The sequence below is a fragment of the Gossypium hirsutum genome, chromosome A09 (assembly GCF_007990345.1).
Source record: "Gossypium hirsutum isolate 1008001.06 chromosome A09, Gossypium_hirsutum_v2.1, whole genome shotgun sequence".
Classification (NCBI taxonomy): Eukaryota; Viridiplantae; Streptophyta; class Magnoliopsida; order Malvales; family Malvaceae; genus Gossypium; species Gossypium hirsutum.
This window is the reverse complement of record NC_053432.1, coordinates 51,211,831-51,237,209: the sequence shown is the minus strand read 5'-3', so window position 1 is coordinate 51,237,209 and position 25,379 is coordinate 51,211,831. Positions and strand designations below refer to the sequence as shown.

The 25,379-nt window shown below is 33.1% G+C and overlaps 1 protein-coding gene across 6 annotated transcripts in view; it reads left to right on the top strand.

The window, feature by feature from the left end:
- LOC107888875 (myosin-8) overlaps positions 1-24,589 on the top strand; it is a 30,045-nt gene extending 5,456 nt beyond the window's left edge. For 3 of the 6 annotated variants that reach the window (XM_016813125.2, XM_016813123.1, XM_016813127.2), the window contains 32 exons: positions 3-162; positions 2,690-2,839; positions 2,925-3,061; positions 3,159-3,305; positions 3,416-3,517; positions 3,847-3,904; positions 3,995-4,096; positions 5,023-5,060; positions 5,190-5,316; positions 5,826-5,996; positions 6,088-6,219; positions 6,297-6,406; positions 6,552-6,612; positions 6,830-7,007; positions 7,119-7,324; positions 7,578-7,697; positions 10,025-10,249; positions 10,380-10,498; positions 10,615-10,729; positions 10,837-10,857; positions 10,962-11,042; positions 11,138-11,314; positions 11,506-11,646; positions 11,838-12,011; positions 12,189-12,323; positions 12,413-12,483; positions 12,568-12,667; positions 12,823-12,879; positions 23,524-23,580; positions 23,823-23,903; positions 24,004-24,086; positions 24,163-24,589. In XM_016813125.2, coding sequence (XP_016668614.1) covers positions 3-162; positions 2,690-2,839; positions 2,925-3,061; positions 3,159-3,305; positions 3,416-3,517; positions 3,847-3,904; positions 3,995-4,096; positions 5,023-5,060; positions 5,190-5,316; positions 5,826-5,996; positions 6,088-6,219; positions 6,297-6,406; positions 6,552-6,612; positions 6,830-7,007; positions 7,119-7,324; positions 7,578-7,697; positions 10,025-10,249; positions 10,380-10,498; positions 10,615-10,729; positions 10,837-10,857; positions 10,962-11,042; positions 11,138-11,314; positions 11,506-11,646; positions 11,838-12,011; positions 12,189-12,323; positions 12,413-12,483; positions 12,568-12,667; positions 12,823-12,879; positions 23,524-23,580; positions 23,823-23,903; positions 24,004-24,086; positions 24,163-24,280 — 3,754 coding nt within the window. In that variant the 3' untranslated portion in view covers positions 24,281-24,589. Of the gene's footprint in view, positions 1-2; positions 163-2,689; positions 2,840-2,924; positions 3,062-3,158; positions 3,306-3,415; positions 3,518-3,846; positions 3,905-3,994; positions 4,097-5,022; positions 5,061-5,189; positions 5,317-5,825; positions 5,997-6,087; positions 6,220-6,296; positions 6,407-6,551; positions 6,613-6,829; positions 7,008-7,118; positions 7,325-7,577; positions 7,698-10,024; positions 10,250-10,379; positions 10,499-10,614; positions 10,730-10,836; positions 10,858-10,961; positions 11,043-11,137; positions 11,315-11,505; positions 11,647-11,837; positions 12,012-12,188; positions 12,324-12,401; positions 12,484-12,567; positions 12,668-12,822; positions 13,003-23,523; positions 23,581-23,822; positions 23,904-24,003; positions 24,087-24,162 lie in introns of those variants that run through there. The other 3 variants (XM_016813126.2, XM_041077693.1, XR_001681532.2) reach the window with 3 other exon arrangements.
- Positions 24,590-25,379: the final 790 nt, after the last annotated feature.

Sequence of the window (25,379 nt, the reverse complement as noted above, 5' to 3'; positions counted from 1 at the left end):
AGTCGCTTTGGCAAGTTTGTGGAAATTCAGTTCGATGGAAGGGGGAGAATTTCTGGAGCTGCAATAAGGACTTATTTGCTTGAACGATCTCGTGTTTGCCAAGTGTCTGATCCAGAGAGAAACTATCATTGCTTTTACATGCTTTGTGCTGCACCGCCAGAGGTAAAAGTTTCTCTAAGTTTTAATAATTCGCAACTAGTTTAAGATGTTTGTTTTAGAAAGACATTAAGAAAGTGAAACATGTCTAGAACCTAGGATCAAATAGGGAAGGTTCATGGGGGATACACCAGCATTTTTCATGAATAGACTAACCAAAGATGTTAATGGGGAAAAGGATGTCAATGCTAGTGTGATGCGGAATAGGATGGATGATTTATTAACAAGTGTTAAGAAAGAACTTGGTGAATCAAAGGGCATGGCTCAGCCATATACGAATGCATCATGGTGGAATGAGGAAGCAAACAAAACTATTAAGAACAAATGAATCTATTGAAGAATCTTATATATGGATGCAATGAGTTTTGAGAATAAAAATGTAGCAAAGGAGACCAAGAGAGTTGTAAGGGAAACTAGAGTGAGAGTCTATAAAGGCATTTCTGACAAATTGAACTTAAAAGATGGAGAGGTATATTTATAGTCTTGATTAGAGGAAGGAGAAAAAGACTAGATTTAGGAACTAGTAGGTGTTCAAGGATAACAATCTTGTGGTCCTCATTGAAGGTTGAAGAGATTACAAGGAGATGAGGAAATATTTTGATAAGCTCCTCTTATAGTCTTGAATATATTTTTAAAGGACATAAATTGCAATTTTATGTGGATAAGGCCTTTTGAGGTCAAAGGCCTTGTTGTCAAATGAAGATTGGAAAAATAGTGGGTTCGGATGCAATTCCCATCTATGTTTGGAAATTCACCGGTGATGTTAGGGTTGAGTGGTTGACAAACTTATTTAATAGGATATTGAGAAGTGATTAGATACTTGATAATTGGAGGCAAACTACCTTGGTGCCTTTATATAAAAACAAGGGCAATGTTAGTTTGTTTTCATGCCATGAGATCCACCATTGAAGTGATTCATCTTTTGAAACAAATCATTGAGCGGTTTAGAGTGTCATGGTGAGATTTGGACATGATTTTTGTTTATTTAGAGAAATCTTATGACAGAGTACCTAAAGGCATTCTTTGGTGTGCTTTGAACATGAAGACAGTTTCTTTCAAATATGTTAGGATAATATATGTAAGAGGATGTAGTAATTAACATAAGAACTAGTGGTGGATTTACAGATCAGTTTCTGATTAAAGTAGGGGTGCATCAAGGATTGATTTTGAGTCTTTTTCTCTTCGGAATATTAATGGATGAAATAATGAAAGTCATTCCAAATTAAACAACTTGATAAACAATAAAAGCTTGAAGACTTAGATTGAGCAGATTGAAGATTGATTACGTGAAGTTTATGTTTAGTAGAAAGGGAATAGTGATAAAATGTGATTACACTTGATGTTCAAGTGATATTAATATATATATATTTGGACAAAGAAATCAATAGTTGAGTGCTTTAAGTACCTAGGTCAATAATTCCTAATGATGGGCTGATTGATGGAGAAGTTAATCATATGATCAAGGCTTGGTGGCTTTAGTGGAGAATCACAATAGGAATTCTATTAATTGTAATATACTTTTGTGTTGAAGGGGAATTTCTAGACGGCTACCAGATTGGCTTTGCTTTATGGTGCAAAATATTGGGCTAAAAGAATCAACATACGCGAAAGATAAGTTTGGCTGACATGCAAATATTAAGATGGATGCGTGATAAGACTCGGAAGGATAGGGTTAGAAATGAGGATAGTTGTCTCCAAATTGGAATAGCTCTTATATAGGACAAGGTGAGAGAAAATTGTTTATAGTGGTTTCGCCAGATAGGGCCTGTATCGGGGAATTCAATTTGTTAGAAGGATGGAGCAAATGGACATTGCAAATGGTAAAAGGTTGAAAGGGAAACCAAGAAATAAAAAGGTTGGATGTGATGCATAATGATGTGAAACTATTAGAATTTGAAGAGAGGATGGTGGTGGATAGGAATGATTGGAAGGGGAGAATTTGTGTATCCGAAGTAAATGTTTGTATGTTTTGGTTCCAGTAGCTGACCCCATATATATTAGAACTAATGCTTTTTGGTTTAGATTTGGTCTTCACAGTTTAATTCAGGTTTTATTTTGTAAGGAATTCTAAAAAAATCAAAGTAGAAGTCTTATTTGCATTAGAATTGCTCTTTTGTTTAGATATAGGTTTTTTTAAAACAAATGATTATTCTTTTAGACTGAAATGTAGGGTATAAGAAAAGTGGTGATCTTTAAGTTGCTTCAAAAGATCTCTAATAATATATCCTGCAGCACTTTCAAGTTGTATGGGTTAGCGGTGACAAATTCTGGTCGTTATTTTTGAATTTTTTTCCAAGCTAAAATGTGTTATAATAGCCATGTTTAGAGCTCCATAATCTAGGTTTGCAAAGGACACAGTTAATGCTACATGAGACTAAAACTTTTTTTTAACCTTGCTGATACCTTTAGTGGTAAAAAAGTCAACTCCATTATTCTAACATCAAGTGTTATTTTTGCCTCCATTGAATTTTTTTTTGTTACTAAAGAGGCATCTAAAACTTTTATGGTTTTATTTCCTAATACATTTTATTAGGATGTTGAGAAGTTCAAAGTTGGAAATCCACAAACTTTTCATTATTTGAATCAGTCAAATTGTTTTGAGCTGGATGTACTAGATGATTCTAAAGAGTATCTTGAGACTAAGAGAGCTATGGATATTGTTGGGATCAACCAGGCAGAGCAGGTAATGCATCTTGATTGTTATTTTAGCTCGGATATTTGACTATGATTTTTTTTTTCTTTTAAACCTCTTCTTGTTACTATCTCAGGAGGCAATATTTCGAGTTGTGGCTGCTATTCTACATTTAGGAAATGTTGAGTTTGTAAAGGGAAAGAAAACAGATGGTGCTGAACCTAAAGATGATAAATCTCGGTTGCATCTAAAAACTGCTGCAGACTTATTCATGTAATTCATCATTGCTAGTTTTATACTTAGATATCCATGTTATTGTCTTCAAGGGTATATTTGAATGGAAAAACACTAATATGCCTCTCTTGTTTAGGTGTGATGAAAAGTCTCTTGAAGACTCCTTATGTAAACGTGTTATTGTGACTCGTGGTGATCGCATTACAAAATCTCTTGATCCAGCTACTGCAGCTATCAGCAGGGATGCTTTGGCCAAAATTGTTTATTCAAAATTATTTGACTGGTAACTTTCTATGTACCAGTAGATTCATTCTGGAGAGAAACATGTAAAGGCACATATTAAATACATCTCATTTATGATTTTTCTTGACATTCTGCACTTTGGTTTCCCAGGCTCGTTCAGAAGATAAATATTTCTATTGGTCAGGATCTGGAATCAAAATTCTTGATTGGTGTCCTGGATATTTATGGATTTGAGAGTTTCAAGACAAACAGGTGCTTAACTGGTATGCTTTGTTTTCATCATTTACAAACATCAATTTCTTTCATGGCATCCCCGTGCTTTTTTCATGATTGGGATGTCTAGATAGGGCAATTTAGTATTTTAAGTCCACGAGATTTTAAAAATTTCCTTAACGATTATGCAGGGTCTATATTGTTGATTAAATTTGTGGGTATTACTATTGCTCTTTCTTTGCTAGTTTGGATTCATCCTTCCTGCACATTGTGTCTGTTATTCAAGTTTTACAGTGTGCAGATCTATAGACAATGTTTCTTTGTTTGGTTCTGTAAATACCTACATGATTCATTTCCATTGTACGCAGTTTTGAGCAATTTTGCATCAATTTGACGAATGAAAAGCTGCAACAGCATTTTAATCAGGTTTATACATTACATTGATGCTGTTGTCTTTAGGTAATATTCAGCTTTTAAAGCAATGCTTAAAATGACCAAATACCGTCATTTTTCCAGCATGTTTTTAAGATGGAGCAGGAGGAATATAAAAAGGAACAAATTGACTGGAGTTATATAGAGTTTGTTGATAATCAAGATATTCTTGATCTTGTTGAAAAGGTACAGCATCAGTCCTATTCCATTTTGTCATTTTTATGCCAGTGTCTTATTTGCAATATGCAATTTATGCGAAAAACTCTGCATATATATATAATACACATATAAGCCTTGAATATGTGTGTGTTGGGGTGGTGGGTGGGGGTAGTTTTTCTAAAATTCATATGGATATGTAAACCTTTTAAAGGAGTATGAGGAACTCTAAATGATGCTTTCTGATGACTAAGATTATAACTTGGGTGATGGTGGTTTTATACATTGGATGCTAAAATCATGAAAGATTATTGTCTGCTTATGTTAATGAGAATCTTTTAGAAAATTTATGTTACAATTATAAATGCAAGTGACAGTGTTAAAGAAAGATGATTGTTGAATGCAGCAAGATATTTATAGGTGAAAAAAAGCCTACTCCTATTCTGTAGGAGACTTATTTCTACAAAACACAAACAAACAACAAAATTTAAAAAAAACGACAACAACAGCAAATTCAAAATAAATGATAACACCAGCAAAATTTAAAATAAAGGATACACTTGAAAATTTAAACACATGCTTAACAACAAGCTAATGTCATGAAAATTTCAAGGGAAACTCCCTTTTGGTTTCAATTCTTCCCATAACACTGTGATTTAAACACATGCTTAATAACTACTAATGAATAAGTACTGTTCTCATAGAGTTTAAGCTGTTAGTTTTACATGAGAAAGTTATGAAAATACCCTTAACTGTAAACAAATAAGATTGACTTTTCTTTTGGTAAGATTAACAGTCTAACATCTTTTCAAAATATATCTTAATCACATGGTGCTAATTGGAAAAAAAGTGTTATGTGGGAGAAGTTGAAACTGTAGGGGGTTGGTGGAATTAATCCATATTTTAGTACTCTATTGGATAGTTTTATCTTATAATGTTTACTTTTCTGCTTACAGAAACCTGGTGGCATCATTGCTCTTCTTGACGAGGCTTGGTAGGTATCTGATACATAACAATGTTAAACCACCATTTCCCTTTTAAGAAATTTGGTTTATCTAATTTTAATTTTCTTTTGATTTTATAACCTTTGAAATTGTGACAATAACTCTTGTTATTTTTCAAGCATGTTTCCTCGATCAACACATGAGACATTTGCGGAAAAACTCTATCAGACTTTTAAGGACCATAAACGCTTCGTTAAGCCTAAGTTGTCACGCACTGACTTCACCATTTGCCATTATGCTGGTGATGTAAGTATCTTTATGCTGTGGCATCCTTATGAATCACATCAAAGAGGCACTTAATGTTAAGCTAAAACATAAGGCTGTTGGGAATATCTATTTTGCTCTACTAAATTTATATTATCTAGTGATTTTTTCTGCTTATGACACCTTATACCCGTTGACATGATGATCTCCAGCTTGGAAAAGACAAGTTAAACTTGACTAACAAGCACTGCCTAAACTGGTAAAGATTAAAGGACAAATCCAATTAGCTAATTCTACTCAAACTTCAATTAACAATCCATTTTAGCAAATGCTGAATCCCCTAAAAAGCCTCGATTTTGAAAAATTAAATAACATAAACCGGTAGCATTGTTTTGTACTGCAAGTAATTCAACCGACAATATTCGATATTATATAAATGTAAAGTGGTCTCAATATTAGCTAGAAATGTTATAGTATCAGATATCATTCTGTAATCTGCTTATGAAACAGACAATTCTTGAGCATTTACTATGAAGTGATTTTTGCTACAGGTGACTTACCAAACTGAGCTATTCCTGGAGAAGAACAAAGATTTAGTTGTTCCAGAGCATCAGGCTCTCTTGAATGCTTCCAAATGCTCTTTTGTTTCAAGCTTGTTTCCTCCTTTACCTGAGGAAACTTCCAAATCATCAAAATTTTCCTCAATAGCTACTGGCTTCAAGGTCTGTCACAGCTCCTTTGTCTAAATCAAAGGCAAATTATATACGTCATTTGTTTTATTGGATTTTCACTTATACTATCTATTTTACACAGCAACAACTCCAATCTTTACTTGAGACTTTGAATGCCACTGAACCACACTATGTACGTTGTATAAAGCCAAATAATGCTCTTAAGCCAGGAATATTTGAAAATAATAATATACTACAACAACTTCGTTGTGGGGTGAGTTTTCATGTTTTGGTCAATCCTTGCTTTGAGCAGCCTGTTTGTATGATGGTTTGGCACATATTTTATTCCAGGGAGTGATGGAAGCAATTAGAATTAGCACTGCTGGATTTCCCTCTCGAAAGATGTTTCGTGAATTTATAAATCGGTTTTCCATATTGGCTCCAGAGGTTCTCAATGGGAGGTAGCTTTTCCAAGATTTTCTTTTGTAGTTCAAAATTATTACTTCTGTGTTGGTGTATCTTTTATTATTTAGAATTATGTTACCAGAATCCTAAGTTACCTATGAGGTGCATTACTCTCTTTATTTGTTGCTTATTTTGTGGTAGCTATAATGATGTTGCTGCTAGCAAGAGGATTCTGGAAAAGAGTAACCTCAGTGGTTATCAGGTACTTCTTGCATTTATATATTTTCATAAAATAGCTTTGGAAAAGTTATTGTCATTCCATTTGTTTCTTAAATCGTTCTTGAATATCATGCATGTCACGTCTCTTGTTGGCTGGTTAATCAAATCAGTTTTTGCATATATTGCATTTTGCTATTATTGCTTCCGCTATGCTCTTCCACTGCTTAATACTATGGCTTATAGGTTTGCTGCCGTTGTAGGTTGGTAAAACAAAAGTTTTTCTGAGGGCGGGTCAGATGGCTGAACTAGATGCACGTCGAGGTGCGGTTTTAGGAGTATCAGCAATTGTTATACAGAGAAAAGTCCGTGCATATTTGAGTCGCAGACACTTTATCTTGTTGCGGTTATCTTCCATAAAACTTCAAGCCTTCTGTAGAGGTAATAAGCATTTCATATTGTGCATTTGTGATAGTATCATTAGTTATAATTGCTGCCCTGTATCCAGTGACTTATTTATTTTCCCTATTATTTTCTATAACCTGGTTGCAGGACAAGCAGTACGCCATCAGTATGCTAGGATGAGAAGAGCAGCTGCTTGTTTGAATATTCAAAAACATTCACGCAAGTTTCTTGCTAGGAAAGCATACAAGAATTTGTACTTCTCATCTGTTACCATCCAAGCGGGTATTCGTGGGATGATTGCTCGTGATAAACTTCTATTGAGGAAGCAGATGAGAGCTGTAACAGTAATTCAGGTAAAGATAAAATTTCTTTCAATTAATGAAATACTAATAGCTCAGATTTTACTCATTCTTTCTAAGAAATCTCATTTCTCTTCACTGAAGTGTTATCTTAGTTGTGTTGCGATAAATATTGATGCTGGTTAGTTCAACAAAAGAAATACTACTAATGCTGTTTTTTGTTTCTGCAATGTCTGGTTTCTTCTTTTGTTATAGTTGTATATCATTATCAACATACTGATATCATTCGATTTCATGTCTGTAACAGAGTCAATGTCGCCGATTCTTAGCCAGCCGTCATTACTTGAGGTTAAAGAAAGCAGCAATCACCACACAATGTGCTTGGAGAGGAAAACTTGCACGTAGAGAATTACGGAATATAAGAATGGTGATTTTTCATTTCTCTATTCTTGAATTAGTTTAACCTCATGATGTCTTGCATGGGCATTTTCTCAATTTTTGCTTCAACAAGTTCTTAATAAATGATATTTTTGAGTAATGTACTCCACTGCCATGTTAATACTAATGTTATTTTATGCTCTCTAACTTCAATGAGGAAAAATTATACATATTTATAGTATACATCTTAGGCTAAGTTAGTGAAGCAAATTACCCCATCTTCTTTGTTTTCTTTGATAAAATGGTGATCTATCTCGACATGCTTTGTTCGGTCACGATGAATTGGATTATATGCAATACTTACAGCTGCCTTTCCTTCCATTAACCTCTTTAACCAAATCAGCTCACAAGTCCCTGTGCAAAGGCTCTAAATTCAGCCTCTACGCTACTGCGAGTTGCAATCAGTTGTTTCTTGCTTCTCCAAGTAACCAAATTCCACCAAAGCATTGTGAAATAATCTGATGTGGACCTCATACTTTCAATTGAACCTGCCCAATTTGCATCAGTGAGTGCCTCCACACTTGACTCCTCATTTTTCTTAAAGAACAAGCCTTTACCTGGAGTAAATTTTAGATACCGTATGATTTGATTGACTACTTCAAGATGCTCTTCGCGTGGAGAATGCATGTATTGGCTGACTACACTTGCAGCAAATGTGATATCTGGCCTGGTGTGAGATAAATAAATCATTATTCCCACTAGACGTTGATATCTCCCCTATCTACTGAAATTCCATTGCTTGCTTCTCCAAGCTTCATATTCACAACTATGGGTGTCTTAGCTGGCTTGCAACCAAACATTCCAGTTTCCTTAAAAGATCCAAAGTATAATTTCTTTGAGAGATAAAAATATCACTATTGCTTCTTGCCACTTCCATTCCTAAAAAGTATCTTAATACCCAAGGTCTTTGATTTCAATTTCACTTCTAAGAGGCTTTCTTAGCCTCTATGTTTCCGTTTTCGTTCCTAACATCACACCTTTCTAGCTTTCTAACTTCTACATATCATTGGACATGTCCTATATCTCCTTTGCTGTCTTGTGGAATACATAAGTGTGGCCAATCTTGGGTTCCATGGAATTAATTAACCATGATGTGACCATTGACTTCTTTGATTCCCAAGTTGAGTAACCTACTTCTTCATTTGGTTTTACCTTTTCATCTTGCAAGTAATCAATTTTTCCTTTGCCTCGAATTATGAACTTAACCAATTGAGACCATTCAAGAAAATTGGTTTATTATATTTGTGTTGGGTTTTTTGAAGAGAATGAGTTTCCCACCTATAGGAATTGCAGATGAAGACATACTTTGCATCAAATGAACTTGTTTACGGTACTAACAACTAAATCTAGACATGCATGTGACAAGTAATTAACTTCTGAAAAAGTCTTTGAGCTTGATCTTTATTCAGTACATCCTCATTCTTGACCTGTTCTTGTTGCAGATTAGGTTTAATAGGCATCTCAGCAGCTTTACACCCTAAAAAACCTGTTTCACCAAGGACATACTTTCCCTTAGAAACAAAAATACAGAAAATACTTCAAAGCACCTAGGTCTTTGATTTCAAAGGCATTAGCTGATACCTTATTTAACCCTTCAACACCATAATCACCTATCACAATTATGTCGTCCGCATAGATTATTAGATTAGCAACTTTACCTTCATTTGAGTGCTTATAAAACATGGTGTGATCGGTTTTGACTCTTAGAACACCCATGAATCTTCACGGTTCTCCCAAAACATTTAAATCTAGTTCTAAGAGATTGTCTCAAGCCATAAAAAGATTTTTTTAATCTACACACATTTTAACTATAAAAGTTACCTTCAAAACCAGGTGGTCTATCCATAAACACTTCTTCTAGATCACCATTTAATAATGCATTCTTTACATCTAATTGGTGTAATGGCCAGCTTGAAATCACAACTTGTGAGGGTAATACACGGATGTAGTTCACCTTAGCCACTGCAGGCAATGTTTATTGGTAATCAGTTCCATGGTTTTTTGTGAACCCTTTTGTAACAAGTCTTGCCTTGTACCTCACGACTGACTACACTCTCACTGTCCTTGCATTTAATAGTAAATACCCAATTACATCCCCCGGTCTTGTTGTCTCTTGGTAAGTCAACTATCTCCAAAGTGCAGCTCATTTTCAGTGCATTCATCTCCTCTAAAACTGCTTCCATTCTGGATGATCAAGAGCTTCCTTTATAGGTTTTGATTGCTTTCACCTATTTGATGTGATGTTCTCGTAGGTTCACTCATGAGGTGATAGTCTGTGCATGATTGTTGCAGTTGATTCTCCTTGCTTGTCTGCAGGCTGCCAAGGAAACTGGTGCCCTCCTAGAAGCCAACACTAAGCTGGAAAAGCAAGTTGAAGAACTTACATGGGAGTTGAAGAAGATGCAACGTGAAAAAGAGTTACTAATGAAGGAAAGCGGAGGCACAAAGAACATTGCTGGAAAAGTTCCTATAATTAAGGAGGTCCCAGTAATTGATAATGAATTTATGGTTAAGCTTACTGCTGAAAATGAACAGCTTAAGGTATTGTTAGATGGTTATTACTTCTGAATAGGACCTTACTTGGACAGAAGGCTTGCTTAATGTCATTTTAAATTTAGTGATATTTTATTTATGTTTCTTGAATTTTTTTTTTGCGAAAATGCCATTTCAGGCTCTGGTAACTTCATTAGAAAAGCAAATTGAAGAAACAAGCAAGCTTAGTGAAGAGCGGCTAAAGCAGGCTTCGGAGGCTGAGATGAAGATAATTGAGCTGAAAACTGCAATGCAAAGGTTTTATCCCTATTTTATATTGTGGTAATAGATGTTTGATGTTTATGATAGTATGACTATTTAGTCAATTGAATTGTTCCTTTTCTTCCATTCAAATAATTATCTATATTTACCAGATTAGAAGAAAAGATCTCAGACATGGAAACTGAGGACAAGATTTTGAGACAGAAAGCATTGCAGAGTGCACCTAGTAGGAAAATGTCACCACAATCGTCATTTGCGTCATCTACAGTAAGCTATGTTTAAACATGTTCTTATCTTTCTCCAGTTGGTTTGTTAGTTGTGGTTACTTTCATTTTCCTTATTTTTCATTGTTGGTCTTTTTTTTCACATTGCAGCCTTTGCAAAATGGTAATCATGTAAGTGAAGAATGAAGAGATTCTATGATTAGCTTTTAACTTAAGTGTATCAGTTATATCAGCATCCTTGGTTTGAACCTGAGATAGAAAGAGCTTTTTGACAGGCTCAATTGAATTCTGGTCCATCAAAAAGGTTTGGTAGAGAAGATAGCAGAATGAGGAGATCTAAGATTGAATTGCCACAAGTATTAACTCAAATGATATGGATTTCTACTTTTGTGTTTTTTTCAACTTGTATTGGATCGAAGTTTTTTGGGATTAATTTTTGTCGTATGCCTAGGCACAAGAGGGTGTTGATTCTCTAATAAAATGTACCACACAGAATCTTGGATTCAGCCAAGAAAAGCCTGTTGCAGCATTTACAATATACAAATGCCTTGTTCACTGGAGAACATTAGAAGCTGAAAGGACAAGTGTATTTGATAATCTTATTCAGATGATTGGCTCTTCACTAGAGGTAACTTATTTATCACACAAAGCCCATCTTTTTCATCAATATTAACTACCATTTTCTTGCTGGTACCTATGATATCACTGTACTATTGTCGTATTCAGAGACTGGGAATGAATGTTGAATTACTCTCTTTGCTAGGGACTTAGATAAATAAATCAAATATGACATTCTTGATCTGGTTTGATGTTCTGCAGAAACAAGATGACAATGATCACATGGCTTATTGGCTGTCGAACACATCTGCTTTGTTGTTTTTGCTTCAAAGTAGTTTGAAATCCTCTGCTGCAGCACAGAAGCCTCCTGCTCCAACTTCATTTTTTTCCAGGATGACCCAAGTACATAATTCACTTACAATGTCTGTAAATTGTTTGCATGATATTTCGGAACACTTGTTGAAAAGATCCCAAAAGAGGAAAGAAAGAAAGAATCTACTTCATATTTCAAAATCCTTTGGATATTTTATTTTGTGGATGTAGTGTTGAATGATTCTAGGAAAATTATCCGATAAGGTGTTGTTCCTTTTCAGAGTTTTCGTTCATCTTCTGCGAATCTAGCAGTTGGTGTAGTACGCCAGGTTGAGGCCAAGTATCCAGCTCTACTTTTCAAGCAGCAGCTCACAGCATATGCAGAAAAAATCTATGGAATCATTAGAGACAACTTGAAAAAGGACTTGTCATTGCTTCTTTCTTGTTGCATCCAGGTATAAGGAGCCATGCAGAATCTCTCCATTGATTTATTTGATTTACTTTCAAACTTTTGTTGATTTCTATATACATGAGAAACCATTGTGAGGCTTATTTTTTAAATCATCTCCCCAGCTTCTATAGTGCTCTATGTTTGAACTTTTAGAATGTTAATGCATTACCCTTCATGTCAGGTACCTAGGGCATCAAAGGGAACTGCTTTTAAAACGTTCGAAGAGTCAGAAGAAGTCGATAGCTCTCCCGCTTGTCATTGGCAAAGAATTATTGAATCCCTGAACAAGCATCTGAGCACATTAAAAGAAAATTTTGTATGTAACTTGTTGTCTTAATGATATTAAAGTGGAGTAGTGCCATCATTTTAATGAACCTTGAACTTATGGTTACAGATTCTTTTCAGGTGCCTCCAACACTTATTCAGAAGATTTTCATTCAAATATTTGCATATATAAATACACAGCTCTTTAATAGGTATATCACTATTTTATCTTTATATTCCTAACATAATAATAAGAATATATTACAAAAAATCAAAGTTAATATTTTCTGCTACAGCTTTCTTGTTCGTAGAGAGTGCTGCACATTTAGCAATGGGCAATATGTGAAGTATGGCTTAGCTGAACTGGAACTATGGTGTGCCCAAGTGACAGAAGAGGTAATTTCTTTAATTCACTAAGGACTATTGTTGGTCGCATTGTCACATTCAATGAAAAGTTTACCTTTTCTTTATTTTAGTTTTAGGCTTGTATCACCTTATTGAATTTCAATTCCTTGTTAAAAATTGGTGTTTGATGATTCCTCTAATTACAGTATGCAGGATCATCATGGGGTGAACTCAAACACACAAGGCAAGCTGTTGCTTTCTTGGTATGTTTCTTCTATTCATTTACTAGGTTAGAATTTGTTGAGTTACTAATTTATACTCTTGTGGTCTAATGTAGTACTTGTATTATGGCCCAAACCTTAGAAAGAGAAACATCATTTGTAACACCCCTAACCCGTATCCGTCGTTGGATTAAGGTTACGAAGTATTACCGTACAATCAGAGTTATTTAAACTTAACTTCATTCCATAACATAAACAAATCATAAACCAATCATATACATATTGAGCCCTCGAGGTCCTAAAAATACCTTATAAACGATTCGGGACCAATTTTAAATCATTTGGAAAGTCTAAGAAAAAGTCACAAAAATTTGGAAGCAGGGGTCACACGATCGTGTGGCTCACATGGCTGAGACACACGCTCGTGTGCCAAGTCGTGTAACACCTTGACTTGCAACTTAGGATATCATCAGATGGCACATGCCCGTATCTCAGGCCGTATGGACCTAAATTTACCTAAAATTAATCCCTTTCCAACACCATTTCATGCATAAACTTTTGGATGTACACTTTCAAGGCATCAAAATCCTACCTAAACATACATATGTATATGCTATTCCAAGACCCTAATTCAACTAACTAATATGCCATTTAAAGGCAACTCAAAAGCATTCAATAGCTTTTACATAAACATATCAATTTTACCACATTTCAATAATCAATTACTAGTTCAATATTTTCCAAAACATGCCATAACTTGACCATAATCATATCAATTCAAAACATACCATAGAAGTCATTCAAACCATGCATTATAAGATAACCAAAATGACAACTTATACATTCAAAAAATTATACATTCCAAATCACCAACTAAACATGTAACAAAATGCCATTACGATTCACCCTATACATGTCATTATAAACCTTGGCCAAAACATTTAAAAACTACCGATATATTTGCTGGATAGTGTGATAGATATTCGACGAGCTTTCAAACAATTTGAACTTCTGATAATTTATAAAATATAGGAAAGAAACTACGTAAGTAATTAATGCTTAGTAAACTCATATAAATTAAAACATAACCTACCATTTCATTTGCATAATATAAAGTATAAGCATACTATAACTCAAATCATAAGCTTGTCATAAGCTTATACATCACCATCAATATACAAGTTAGCACACTTGCATATAAATCAAATGAACCAACCATAATATAAGTCATTTTTCATATAGAATACATCAATTAGTTCATGCATTCTTTTCATAAGGTCATGCTTGCTTACCATTTTAATCCTTTTTCTTACCCGTTGAGCCATCTAGGAAATAATCGGATACTCAGGAAAGCTTATACGAAGTGTACCTTTACATATAACCGTAAATTTTTCTTTACATTATTGCTCATACGAGTTGTGAAATGGACTTGCTCACACGAGCTGTGGGTCGGAATGTAAGCTACATGATGCTGCTTACATGAGTTGTGGAGTATCTGCAACAAATGTAGGACCTCACTCATCAGTAGGATATTAAAGACCAGCACTTGAAACATGAAATCTCTAATGACATATCATTTGTATCCTACGAATTCCTAAGGTTCAATTGGGATTTGCTAACCATCATAGTATTGATTTGTTTATGCATCGATCAATTCACATTATAAATAAAATAATAACTTACGATTTAAATAGCATTAATATGATAACTATTTATACGAATTTATCTCAGCGACGAGGGGCGTAGAAGTTAAATCGAGCTAATTCGAAGCTTTTTCTTTGCCTTGATGTAGGTCCTTACGTGGCTTATCTTGATCTAAATAAGTAATTTCAATCAATTTAGTACTTCTAATATTCAATTTCATCCATAACTTATGTTTATGCAAAATTATCAATTTGCCCTTAACATTTTAATTTTTTACAATTTAATCTTTAAGTTCATATATTGTAATTGAACCATTTTAACTTAAATCCAATTTAACCACATATACATTGGGACCTTGAAACAACTTATAATTACCATCATTTCATAATAAAACCTATAGTTTCACATTTTAACAAGTTTATCCTTAATTGCCATTTTTATTAAAATTCACTTAACAAAATTTGTTTATTTATAAAAAAAGATGCATAATCTATCATTTAACATCAAAACTTACTAAAAAACATTCATGACATAACCCTCAACCTTTAACAGTTTTACAAAGTAACTCTCAGGTTAGCTAAATTTAACTATAACGAATTCAAAAACATAAAAAATCATTAAAAATAGGATGAAGAACACATACCATGCACTATAAAGAAGCTTGCCGAACAAAGCACTCATTCATGGAGGTTTCATTCTCTCAAAATCAGTTTAGGTTTGTGAAAATAAAAGATGATACCTATTTTTTTTTAACTTTAATTACTTAAAAACTAACAAAATTTTAATAAAACCACGCCATGTACATCCACTAATTCATTAAATGGTTTATTTATCATTTAATTCCTTTCGTTTAAGATTTCATAGTTTTTAGATCCCTTTAGCTAGTAGAACTTAACTTTTATCTATTTTACGATTTAGTCCTTTTTATATAATTAACCATGTAAACATTAACACGACCTTAATATATTCCTGTAAACATTAAAATAATAAAATAATAATTTACTCGTCAAAATTGTGGTTCTGAAACTACTGCTCCTATTTCACTAAAAATGGTTTGTTAGACCATTAATTCTGATTCTTTAATTAAGGTTTAGATTGTGATTTTATTTCTTTCCTTCGATTTTCGTCAGTTAATTTATTTCCTTTCTATTCATGTAATAAGATCAACCCTTATTTAAAGGGACATATGGAATAATAAGCCTGAAAGATATCTGAATCTTTCTCTAATGACTTTTAAAGTTTCAGTCTCTCATTGGTAAGTTGAACTATATCAACGACTATTAACCACAATAGGTCGTAACAATTTGGCATCAGAGCCAATGATCCTTTATAATGGCAGAACAATGGCTGGAGAGTGGTGAGGAGAAATACACAATGAGCTCAAGCATATGCAAGTGACGATAGACAGATGCTTGATTGTACGTTGCGGAATGTTGATGAAATTATTACTGAAATGGAAATCAAATGTTCAATCAAATGCGCAAGGAATAGATAAAATGATTACCAATAAAAGGTTGGTAACTCTATGGTAGAATATGAAGGTGGACCAAACAATTATAGTCTCTACCTATATCTCTTTTGTATCCTATGCATCAAACACTCTTAAACTCATCTAGACAAAAGCGATGGCAATCATAACCAAGTTCATTTCCTTATCTTATTAACCTCTTTTAAATTCATGTCCAACAACCATCCTTTTCTTTAAATCTAATCCTATAAACGTCCAAATCTGAAAGGTTTAATGGGTCTAAACTTGATGAATTACCTAGTGGAAGGGGTATCGGAGATAAAAGGGACTCAATTGTTTGTCATTTATCATCAAGAATACACTATTTTTTATTACCAAAGACATGCTTTGGTTTATGGGAGTTGCTGATAGAGAAAGCATTGCAGGGTTATTTTTTTAAAATTATTAATGTTGGTGAGAAGTTTGAAGCGGTTTATTCACGGGTGCTAATAAATGAGAATGAGTTCGTGGAGGTTCATAACTTTTATCGATTTCGATTGTTGGTAATGGGAAAAAATAATTGTGTGGCAGTGGTAGATTTATCTAATAAAATTGCTTTTGACTCAACTTTGGTGATGACTGATAGATTTGTGAGCATTAGACAACTGTCAATCAATCTTGAGCAAGTTACCGTTAGCCAAGTTTATCTTGAGTTTAAGGAAAAGCTCTTTCAATAAAGGAGTACCAAACCTTAAAAGGAGACAAGCCATTAATTCCAATTCCCAATTAAGGCTTTAACTACAATTTAATTCTTTCGTTAGGTTTTTTTATTGTTTTTTTTTAGTTAACTTGTTTCCTTTTTAGAATATGTTTCCTATTTATGTAATAAGGTAGGTCATTATATAAATGGATGTATAGATTAATAAGCCCTAAGCAAAATTTCTATAAAAATATCCTAAAGAGATTTAAGTCTTTTTTTAACTAGTCCTAAGGTTCTAATCTCCCTTTAATGAGTTAAACTATCAATCATAAAAGGTTGTAAGAATGTGTCATTCTCGTTCAATGCTTTTTTTATCTATAATGAAATTAGAGCTGAATATTCTAATATATTGAGGAAAACTCAAAAGTATGTATTTCTTAGAAATATGTACAGCTATATATACATGAAACACTGAATCAATTAAGGAAAGAATATGTCTAAATAAAATCCCTAAAAATCAGTTGTAATCTCTAAAGTTATGTTATTCAATGCTATCAAGTAATCAAATATTCTCAACACTACTCCTTAAGTTGGAGCATATATGTCTCGCAAGTCCAACTTGTAAAGAAAATTATGATAAGTCTTACAATTAAGCCCTTTAGTAAAATCATCAACCAACTGTGTTTTGGATGTTAGATAAGATAGGCTTAAGGCACCACTGGCTACTTTTTTCTTGATAAAATGATAATCTATTTCGATGTGTTTGGTTCTATCGTGCTACACTGGATTTTGAGCTATGCTGATGGCTGTTTTGTTGTTACAGTACAAAGCTAATCCATTTTCGTTCAACAACTCTAACTCTTTCAATGCCTTTTACAGCCATAAAAGCTCACAAACACCTTGAGTCATGGCCCTATATTTAGCCTATGCACTTGATCGAGTCACAACACTTTGTTTATTGTTCCTCCAAGTGACTAAATTTCCTTCCACAATAGTACAATAGCCCATTGTAGACCTTCTATCATCAAGAGAGGTAGCCTGATTTGCATCTGTAAATACTTCTATTTTGAGATGACTATTTTTGGAGAAGAGAATACCTTTGCCTGGCCTGTATATAGGTTTCGCGAGGATCATGCATAAATTGGCTTATCAAACTAATCGCATAGGCTATATCAGGTCAAGCATGAGCAAGATAAATCAATTGTTCGACGAGTCTTTGATATTTTCCTTTATCCACCATTTCACCAATCCCTGCTTGTAACTTGTGGTTACTTTCAATAGAAGATTTTGCTGGTTTGCAACTTAACATGCCAGTCTCTATCAGAAGATGTAAGACATATTTTCTTTGGGAAATAAATATTCTCACTTTTGATCTAGCCACTTCTATTTCGTGGAAATATTGTAACTTTCTCAAGTCTTTGGTTTCGAATTTCTGAACCAATTGTTTCTTTAGTTGGGTCATTTCTTCCTTGTCATCTCTTGGCATAATTATGTCATCAACATAAACTATAAGGAGAGTAATCTTACCCTTATGATGTTTTATAAAGAGCGTATGATCAACATTACTTTGTTGATAGCCAAACGACACTATGACCTTACTAAATCTGTTAAATCAAGCTCCGGGAGATTGCTTTAGTTCATATAGGGCCTTTTTCAGTCTACATACCTTGAGTATCTTTATCCTCAAATCCTGAAGGAACTTTCATATACATTTATTCTTTAAGGTCTTTATATAAGAAGGCATTCTTTACATCAAACTACTAAGTCCCAGTCGAGATTTGTTGTACATGATAGAAGGATTTTAATTGTGTTCAATTTAACAACTGGAGCAAATGTTTTTTGATAATCCACTTCATATATCTGAGTGAACCCTTGTGCTATTAATCTGGTTTTGAGTCTTTCAATTGAATCATCAACCTTATACTTGATAGTAAACATCCATTTGCGCCCAACCATTTTCTGCCCTTTAAGAGAATTAACTAGTTCCCATATCTCATTTTTTGCTAAAACTCACATTTATTTAATCATAGCCTTTCCATCTTGAATCAGTGATAGCGTCTTTCCAATCCTATGGAACAGACATAGAGAACAAAGATAGTGCAAAAACTCTATAGGACAGAGATAAGGAATCATTAGAGACAAATTCAGAGATAGGATGTAAAGTGGAAGTTATAATACTTTTTTGTTGGGCTATTAGTAATTCTAAATCAATAGCAAACTCAGGTAAAAAAGACTGACCTGATAGTGAAAAGTCAGGGCATAAAGTAGATTGTATGATGACATCTGTTTTTTTTTGCTATTCCTAGTATATGTTCTTAAATTAGGTCTATCCAACAACTGTCCACTAGTTTTCTCTTGAACCAAAGTTTCTGTTGGAACTAAATTCTCCCTCGGAAGGGTAACAGAACAGGTTGTCATCTCTTCATTTTAAATAATCTTCCCCTAAAGAGATGGTGTGATGAAGAAAAGTAGAGTTCATCCTCACGAAATGTTACATCCATATTTACATACTTTCTAGATGACGGATGATAAATTTGTAACCCTTTTGTGTAGGAGAGTATCCAATGAAAACATATTTAACTGCTCAAGGATTCAGTTTGCTCCCATGTCGAAGGTGTACGAAGTAAACACAACCAAAGAACTTTAGTGAAACTGGGTAATTTGTCTTGCCTTGTAAGGTTTTTATGTGACTTTTAAAATCAAGGACCCGAAGAGGCATTCGATTAATGAGATAAGAAACAACTAAAATCACATCCCCCAGTAAGGCTTTGGCAAGTTCATAGTGAACATAAGTGATCTAGCAACCTTCAAAATATGTCAATTTTTTCTTTCGGCAATACCATTTTGAGCACTTTTACTTGGACAACTGGCTTGATGCAAAATCCTATATGATTCTAAATAATAATTAAAGTTATACTCAGTTCCATTATCAGTTCAAAAAATCTTAACCTTAGCATCAAACTGAGTAGTAATTAATTTATGAAAAGGACGGAAACATGAAAAAAATCACTTTTGTACTTTAAAAAAAATGCCCATATCATCCGAGTGGAACAATCAATAAATGTAATAAACCAATGATTACTAGGTAAAGAAGTAAGGCAAATAGGACCTCAAACATTCGAATGAATAATATCAAAAGGAATAGTACTTTTATTATTACGTAAAGGATAATTGTTTCTTGTATGCTTAGCAAACTTATAGGCATTACAAACTAAAGAGTCTAACTGAGTTATTAAAAACAAAGTAGGAAAGATCTCGGCAAAGAATAGTAAATGATAGATGTCTTAACTGCCTATGCCACTGAATTATCTCCCGATTAACATCTTTATTGTATGAAAATAAGGCTTGAGACATATTGAAAGACACATTGATCGGGAACGAATTCTAGTTTATAATTTAAGACTTTAGTGATAGTACTAACAGATAAAAGGTTAACCGGGAATTTAGGAACATGGAGGACAAAGGATAAAGTGATATTGGAAGTACAAACAACAGAACTTGTTCCAGAGACGGAGGTTAGAGAGCCATCGGCTAGTCGCACACTATCTTTAGATGGACAAGTAATATAGTTAAATAAGCTTTTGTTTGACCCTATCATGTCTATTCGCATCGAAATCAATAATTCAAGATTTAGAGTAGATGAAGCATTTAAAACAGTACCTGATTTTGCATGATTAGACTTGGAAATCGAGGTAGAGTCCAATTAAGACAAGAAGCATCAGAGATGTTAATCTCATCCGGGGTAAAAATCCCAACAAAAGTGGACTTGTCCTCTGTTGTCACAAAGTCTGACAAATTTGCCTGAGGCCGAGAATTACCCTATTATTTTCTATCACGATTTCGATTGGGGTGACCATGCAACTTCTAGCATGGATCTTTAATGTGTCGAGGCTTACCACAATAGTCACACGTCAAGTGATCCTTGTCAAACTTACCACCTGATGGACCATCCTGGTTAGCAATGAGACCAGTTTTTTCAAGAGGTGAATTATAGAGCATAACAACACAACGGCTCTCCTCTTATTGTATATACGAGTATGCCTCATGGAGAGAAAGGAACGAAGTTTTGCTACGAACTTGAACCCAAATCTAACCATACTCAGTATTCAACAGCCAAGAAATAAAAAAACGTGCTCCTTTTCTACCGTCTTTTGAATTTTTTCAGCATCATTGGTACAAGACGCCTGAAAATCTTGATAATAAACAAATTCCTACCAAAACCCACTTAATTCAACAAAATATTGAGAAATCGTTACTTTTTATGTTTTGTACCGTGGACCTTATTACGAATTTAAAAAAATTTACGCATCATTCCCAACACGAGAGTAGGTGAGAGCAGCAACATTCCAAATTTTTTCCGCAGTATCAAGCAACAAATAAGGCTCCGTTTGTTTCATTGAAAATGACTTTCGGAAAATAATTTCCGGAAAATTATTTACTTTTCTAGAAAATCTAATATTTTCTGCTGTTTGGATGAATGTGTAAAATATTTTTTGGTGTTTGGTAGATTTCTTAAAAATATTTTATAAAAAGTTGTTTTCAATTAAACAAACATGCATTTGAGATTTTCTTATTTTTTCATTGAATTTATTTTTATCTATAATTTTATATTTTACATTGTTTTTGCAAATATTAAAAATGTTATGTTAAATTCAGATTTATTATAACATCATTTTTAATTACATGACTACTAAGTATTTTTTATTTAAAAATATGACATTAACAAAACTGACAAAAAAATTAATGATGTCAACAATTGGACTTGATTTTCAAAATTGAAAAGTAAAGGGATTAAATTCTTGAAAATAAAAGTATAAAGGCTAAATTATAAGTCTGTGAAGTGTAGATAGACTTATGGCATATTTTAACCTTTATACTACAAAACATTTATTATTAATATATTTATAATTGTAATAAATATTTATTATTAAAATATTAATATTGAATATTTTCAAATAATATGTGAATAATATTGTTTAAATTTGTTATTTTTAAAATTTATTATTAAAATAAAATTTAAATATTAAATAATTTATTAAAATAATAAATTATATTAATAATTTATTATATGACTAAATATAAATAATGAAATATGTATGTTTAATAATATTGAAAAATATAATATTTTAAATATTTTTAAAAATAAAAATAAATTTTATTATCAATATAATAATATTAAGCTTGATTTAAGTTAATTTTTATAAAAAAATAAAATTATCTATAGATAGCTCTTTTTTGAAAAATGACTTAAGTTTTTTAAAAGGGTAAGTCATTTTACAGGAAAAAGGGCTTATTTTACTTTGACCTGTAAGTCATTTTCCTTGACCAAACTATTTTCTGTGAAACAAACACAGAAAAATGTAAAAAACATTTTTCACATTTTCCTTAAAACTTTTTACATGTAAACAAACGGACCTAACTTTGGAAAATATTGAGTTACATAGAGTTGATAAGCCATGCCATAATAACAAAGTTTGTTGAATCCCATGAATAAATGTTAAATCAGTGAGTTAAGTTTCGACGTTATACCAGTGATGTATCCCCGCAAGCTACGAGCCTCGATAAATAACAAGACCCTGACCAAGCAAGGTAATTATATGCATCAAGCTTCATAGGACTAATTTGCAACAAGGGACTATCGGTTGAAATTATGAGCTTCTCGTCCTTAGACATAATGCTCGAAAAAACAACTAATACCCAAAAAAACTACTTGGAAAATTAGGGGAAAAAACACCCAAAAAAAAAAACACAAAAGAGATACCAAAAAAAATTTAGCCAAAAAACACCTCCACTTAGAAGAGAATGACTGGAAGGGAGCAGAGAGCACAACGCTGGCGTCGGAAAAAACACAGAGGCAGCAGGTGAAGGCCACGCCAAAAAAACACCTCCACTTAGAAGAGAATGACTGGAAGGGAGCAGAGAGCACAGCGTTAGCGTCGGAAAAAACACAGAGGCAGCAAGTGAAGGCCACGCACGACACGTGAAACAAAGATGTAAAAGCTTACGGCGGCACGTGAGGCCTACGCATAGGTCTTCTAGCCACCGGATTCTGGGGTTTTGTCAACGAATGGATGTCGACTCCAATGGTAGTGGCAGTGAGAAAAAAAATAAGACTAGGGTGGAAAGTACCAATTTTGTGTTTTCTAGGATTTTTTTAAAACAAAATCTAAAATCAAGAAAAAAAATCCCAAAAAATCGGATAAAAAATTGATACCATTATGAAATTAAAGATGAATACTCTTAATGTATCTGAGGAAAAATTCACTCAAAAGTATGTGTTTCTTAGATATATGTACAGCTATATATACATGAAATATTGAATCAATTAAGGAAAAAGTATCTCTAATAAAATCCCTAAAAATCAGCTGTATTCTCTATAGTCATGTTATTCACTACTATCAAATAATCAAAGATTCTCAACAATCTAAATTGTGTGTGCCTGGTAAGCTTGAAACGGATGACGCAGTGCAAGCTATATGCACTACTTTTTTTCTTTCCTTGATAAAAATCATGCTACTTTGTTTTTGTAATATTTAGTCGCAGTTGTGGCTTTTGAAGTGTATAAACCGACCTCGGTCTCTTTTTTATGTTAAAATATACTTTTTAGGGTTGGTATGTTGTGGAATTGAAAACATATGATCTTTTCTTGAATTTCAAGGCTTGATAAATTAGGATCTGCTAACCTTAACTTCTTAGTTCTTTTCTTCAAAGAAATGTGATTTTGTTCTTATCAGTTCTTTTGCAAGGTCTTTATAAATGCTGTCAAATTTTGGTTTTAGTTTGTATACAACAGAATGCAATGAGCTAATCACTAATTCTTGCTCTTTGTTTCATGTTTTAGTTATTCTGATATCTTTCATTTCTCCAGTTTAAACAACTGTTCTTGTCTTGTCAGGTTTTGCAAGAAAAATCCAGCATAACTTACAATGAAATCACAAATGAACTTTGTCCTGTAAGTCTCTTTTTCTTTCTTCCTTCAACCATCCCTCAGATGATGGGGATGGTGAAAAATATGGTTTCATACAACATACCCATTAGAAAATCAATAAGAAATGTATTTGTGGTATTTGAACATGTTCCTCCTGGAAGTGAAACATGATACAAGCAATCCTTTGCTTTCTGTTTTCACCATGGAAATCCTTTGCTTGTAAAATATGAAATTCTTCAGAATTTGAAACATATGTCCTTCTCCAGGTTCTGAGTGTTCAACAACTTTACCGAATATGTGCACTTTTTAGGGATGACAGCAACTACGCTCCAAGTGTTTCACCAGATGTAAGTCACACCAAAATTAAATGGTAGTACAAAGTTTTATCAACAAAGGGACGACCTTCCTTTTTTTTTTTTTTTTTTTTTTACCTCTTCAATTGTACAGGTAATTTCCAGCATGAAACATCTATTATCAGATGGTTCCGCAGATGATGGTGGCAGTACCTTTCTGTTGGAAGATGATATCAGGTAAGAGTTGGAAAACAAAAGTTGCTTTTTAGTTCCTCTAATATTGAAAGGTTAATGGCTTCCTCTTTGAATGTAGCTTTCCATTCTCAGTGGAGGACATTATTGGTTCTATGAGAGTAAAAGAATTCGCCGAGGTAAAACCTACTGCAGAACTTACTGAGAATCCAGCCTTCCAATTTTTACTACAGGATTAAGCCACAGGCTCTACTATCAATTTCTCTTCTTTTTTTCTTAGACACTATACCCCATTATATACAAGTGTTATCCTACACTACGAGATCCACTACCTCAACTGTAATATAGTTCTTAGACTTCTAACATTTTCATTAGGGTATGTAGGTAGTTATTCGGTAATCTTTTGAGTAGCATCTTTTTGTAGTGAGGTAGGAGATGAAGAAAATTTTCATGTTAGTCTTCTCTCGTAGTCAGAGCTGAAGCTTGTTCGGCCCCTTAATTTTCATTTTGTACAAAAATTTTATCAATTAGCAAAAATATTTATTGTATTTTTTTGTCTCACAAATACTCGTTGTAGATGGGTGAATAAAAATTAAATTATTTGGTTGAATCGAAAACAGAGATTTATTTGATTTTGTAACATATACAAAATTTGAAAAAATATTTATTTATCTTCTAAATAATAATTGTGTATTAATATTTTCATATTTTAAATTTCAAACCTTCTGCAACTAATGAAATTAGAATTCTATCCTCCTTGTGCTTTAGTATTAACCATTGGATTGGTGTATATTTTTATTTAAATATTTGTTACATTTAATATTTATTTAAATTTAATTTTTGATTATTTAATTTAATTAAAGATGGAATCGAAAAGTTCCGACTGTTCAGTTTTTTTTTTGATAAATACCAACCATTCAGTTTTTAATATAATTGTTCTACATTGTAAGCATATGTATATTATTATCCACTATACAGTTGATGATATATGACGAAGGATCTTGGATTTGAATATTAAGTTAATTGAATGGAAGAAATTTCGAATGGATAAGGGCAAATCTTAGTTAGGATTTAAACTATCCTAAAATCTAAAAATTTCCAAAAGTTAATCCATTAATTCAAGAAAAAAGAATTAAAATAAAATAAGAAAGATACAAAATTAAAGAAAAGATGGATTGATGGAATTGAATTTGTTGATACAGTGTGCTATTCCCTAACTTTTAGGACCAAAGTGGTAAGTTTAGTAAACCCATCGTACACATAGAAACATTCTTTAATTTAGCATTTATAACCGTTACTTTCAACTTCAACTATTATGTTCCATTCAAGATGATTAAA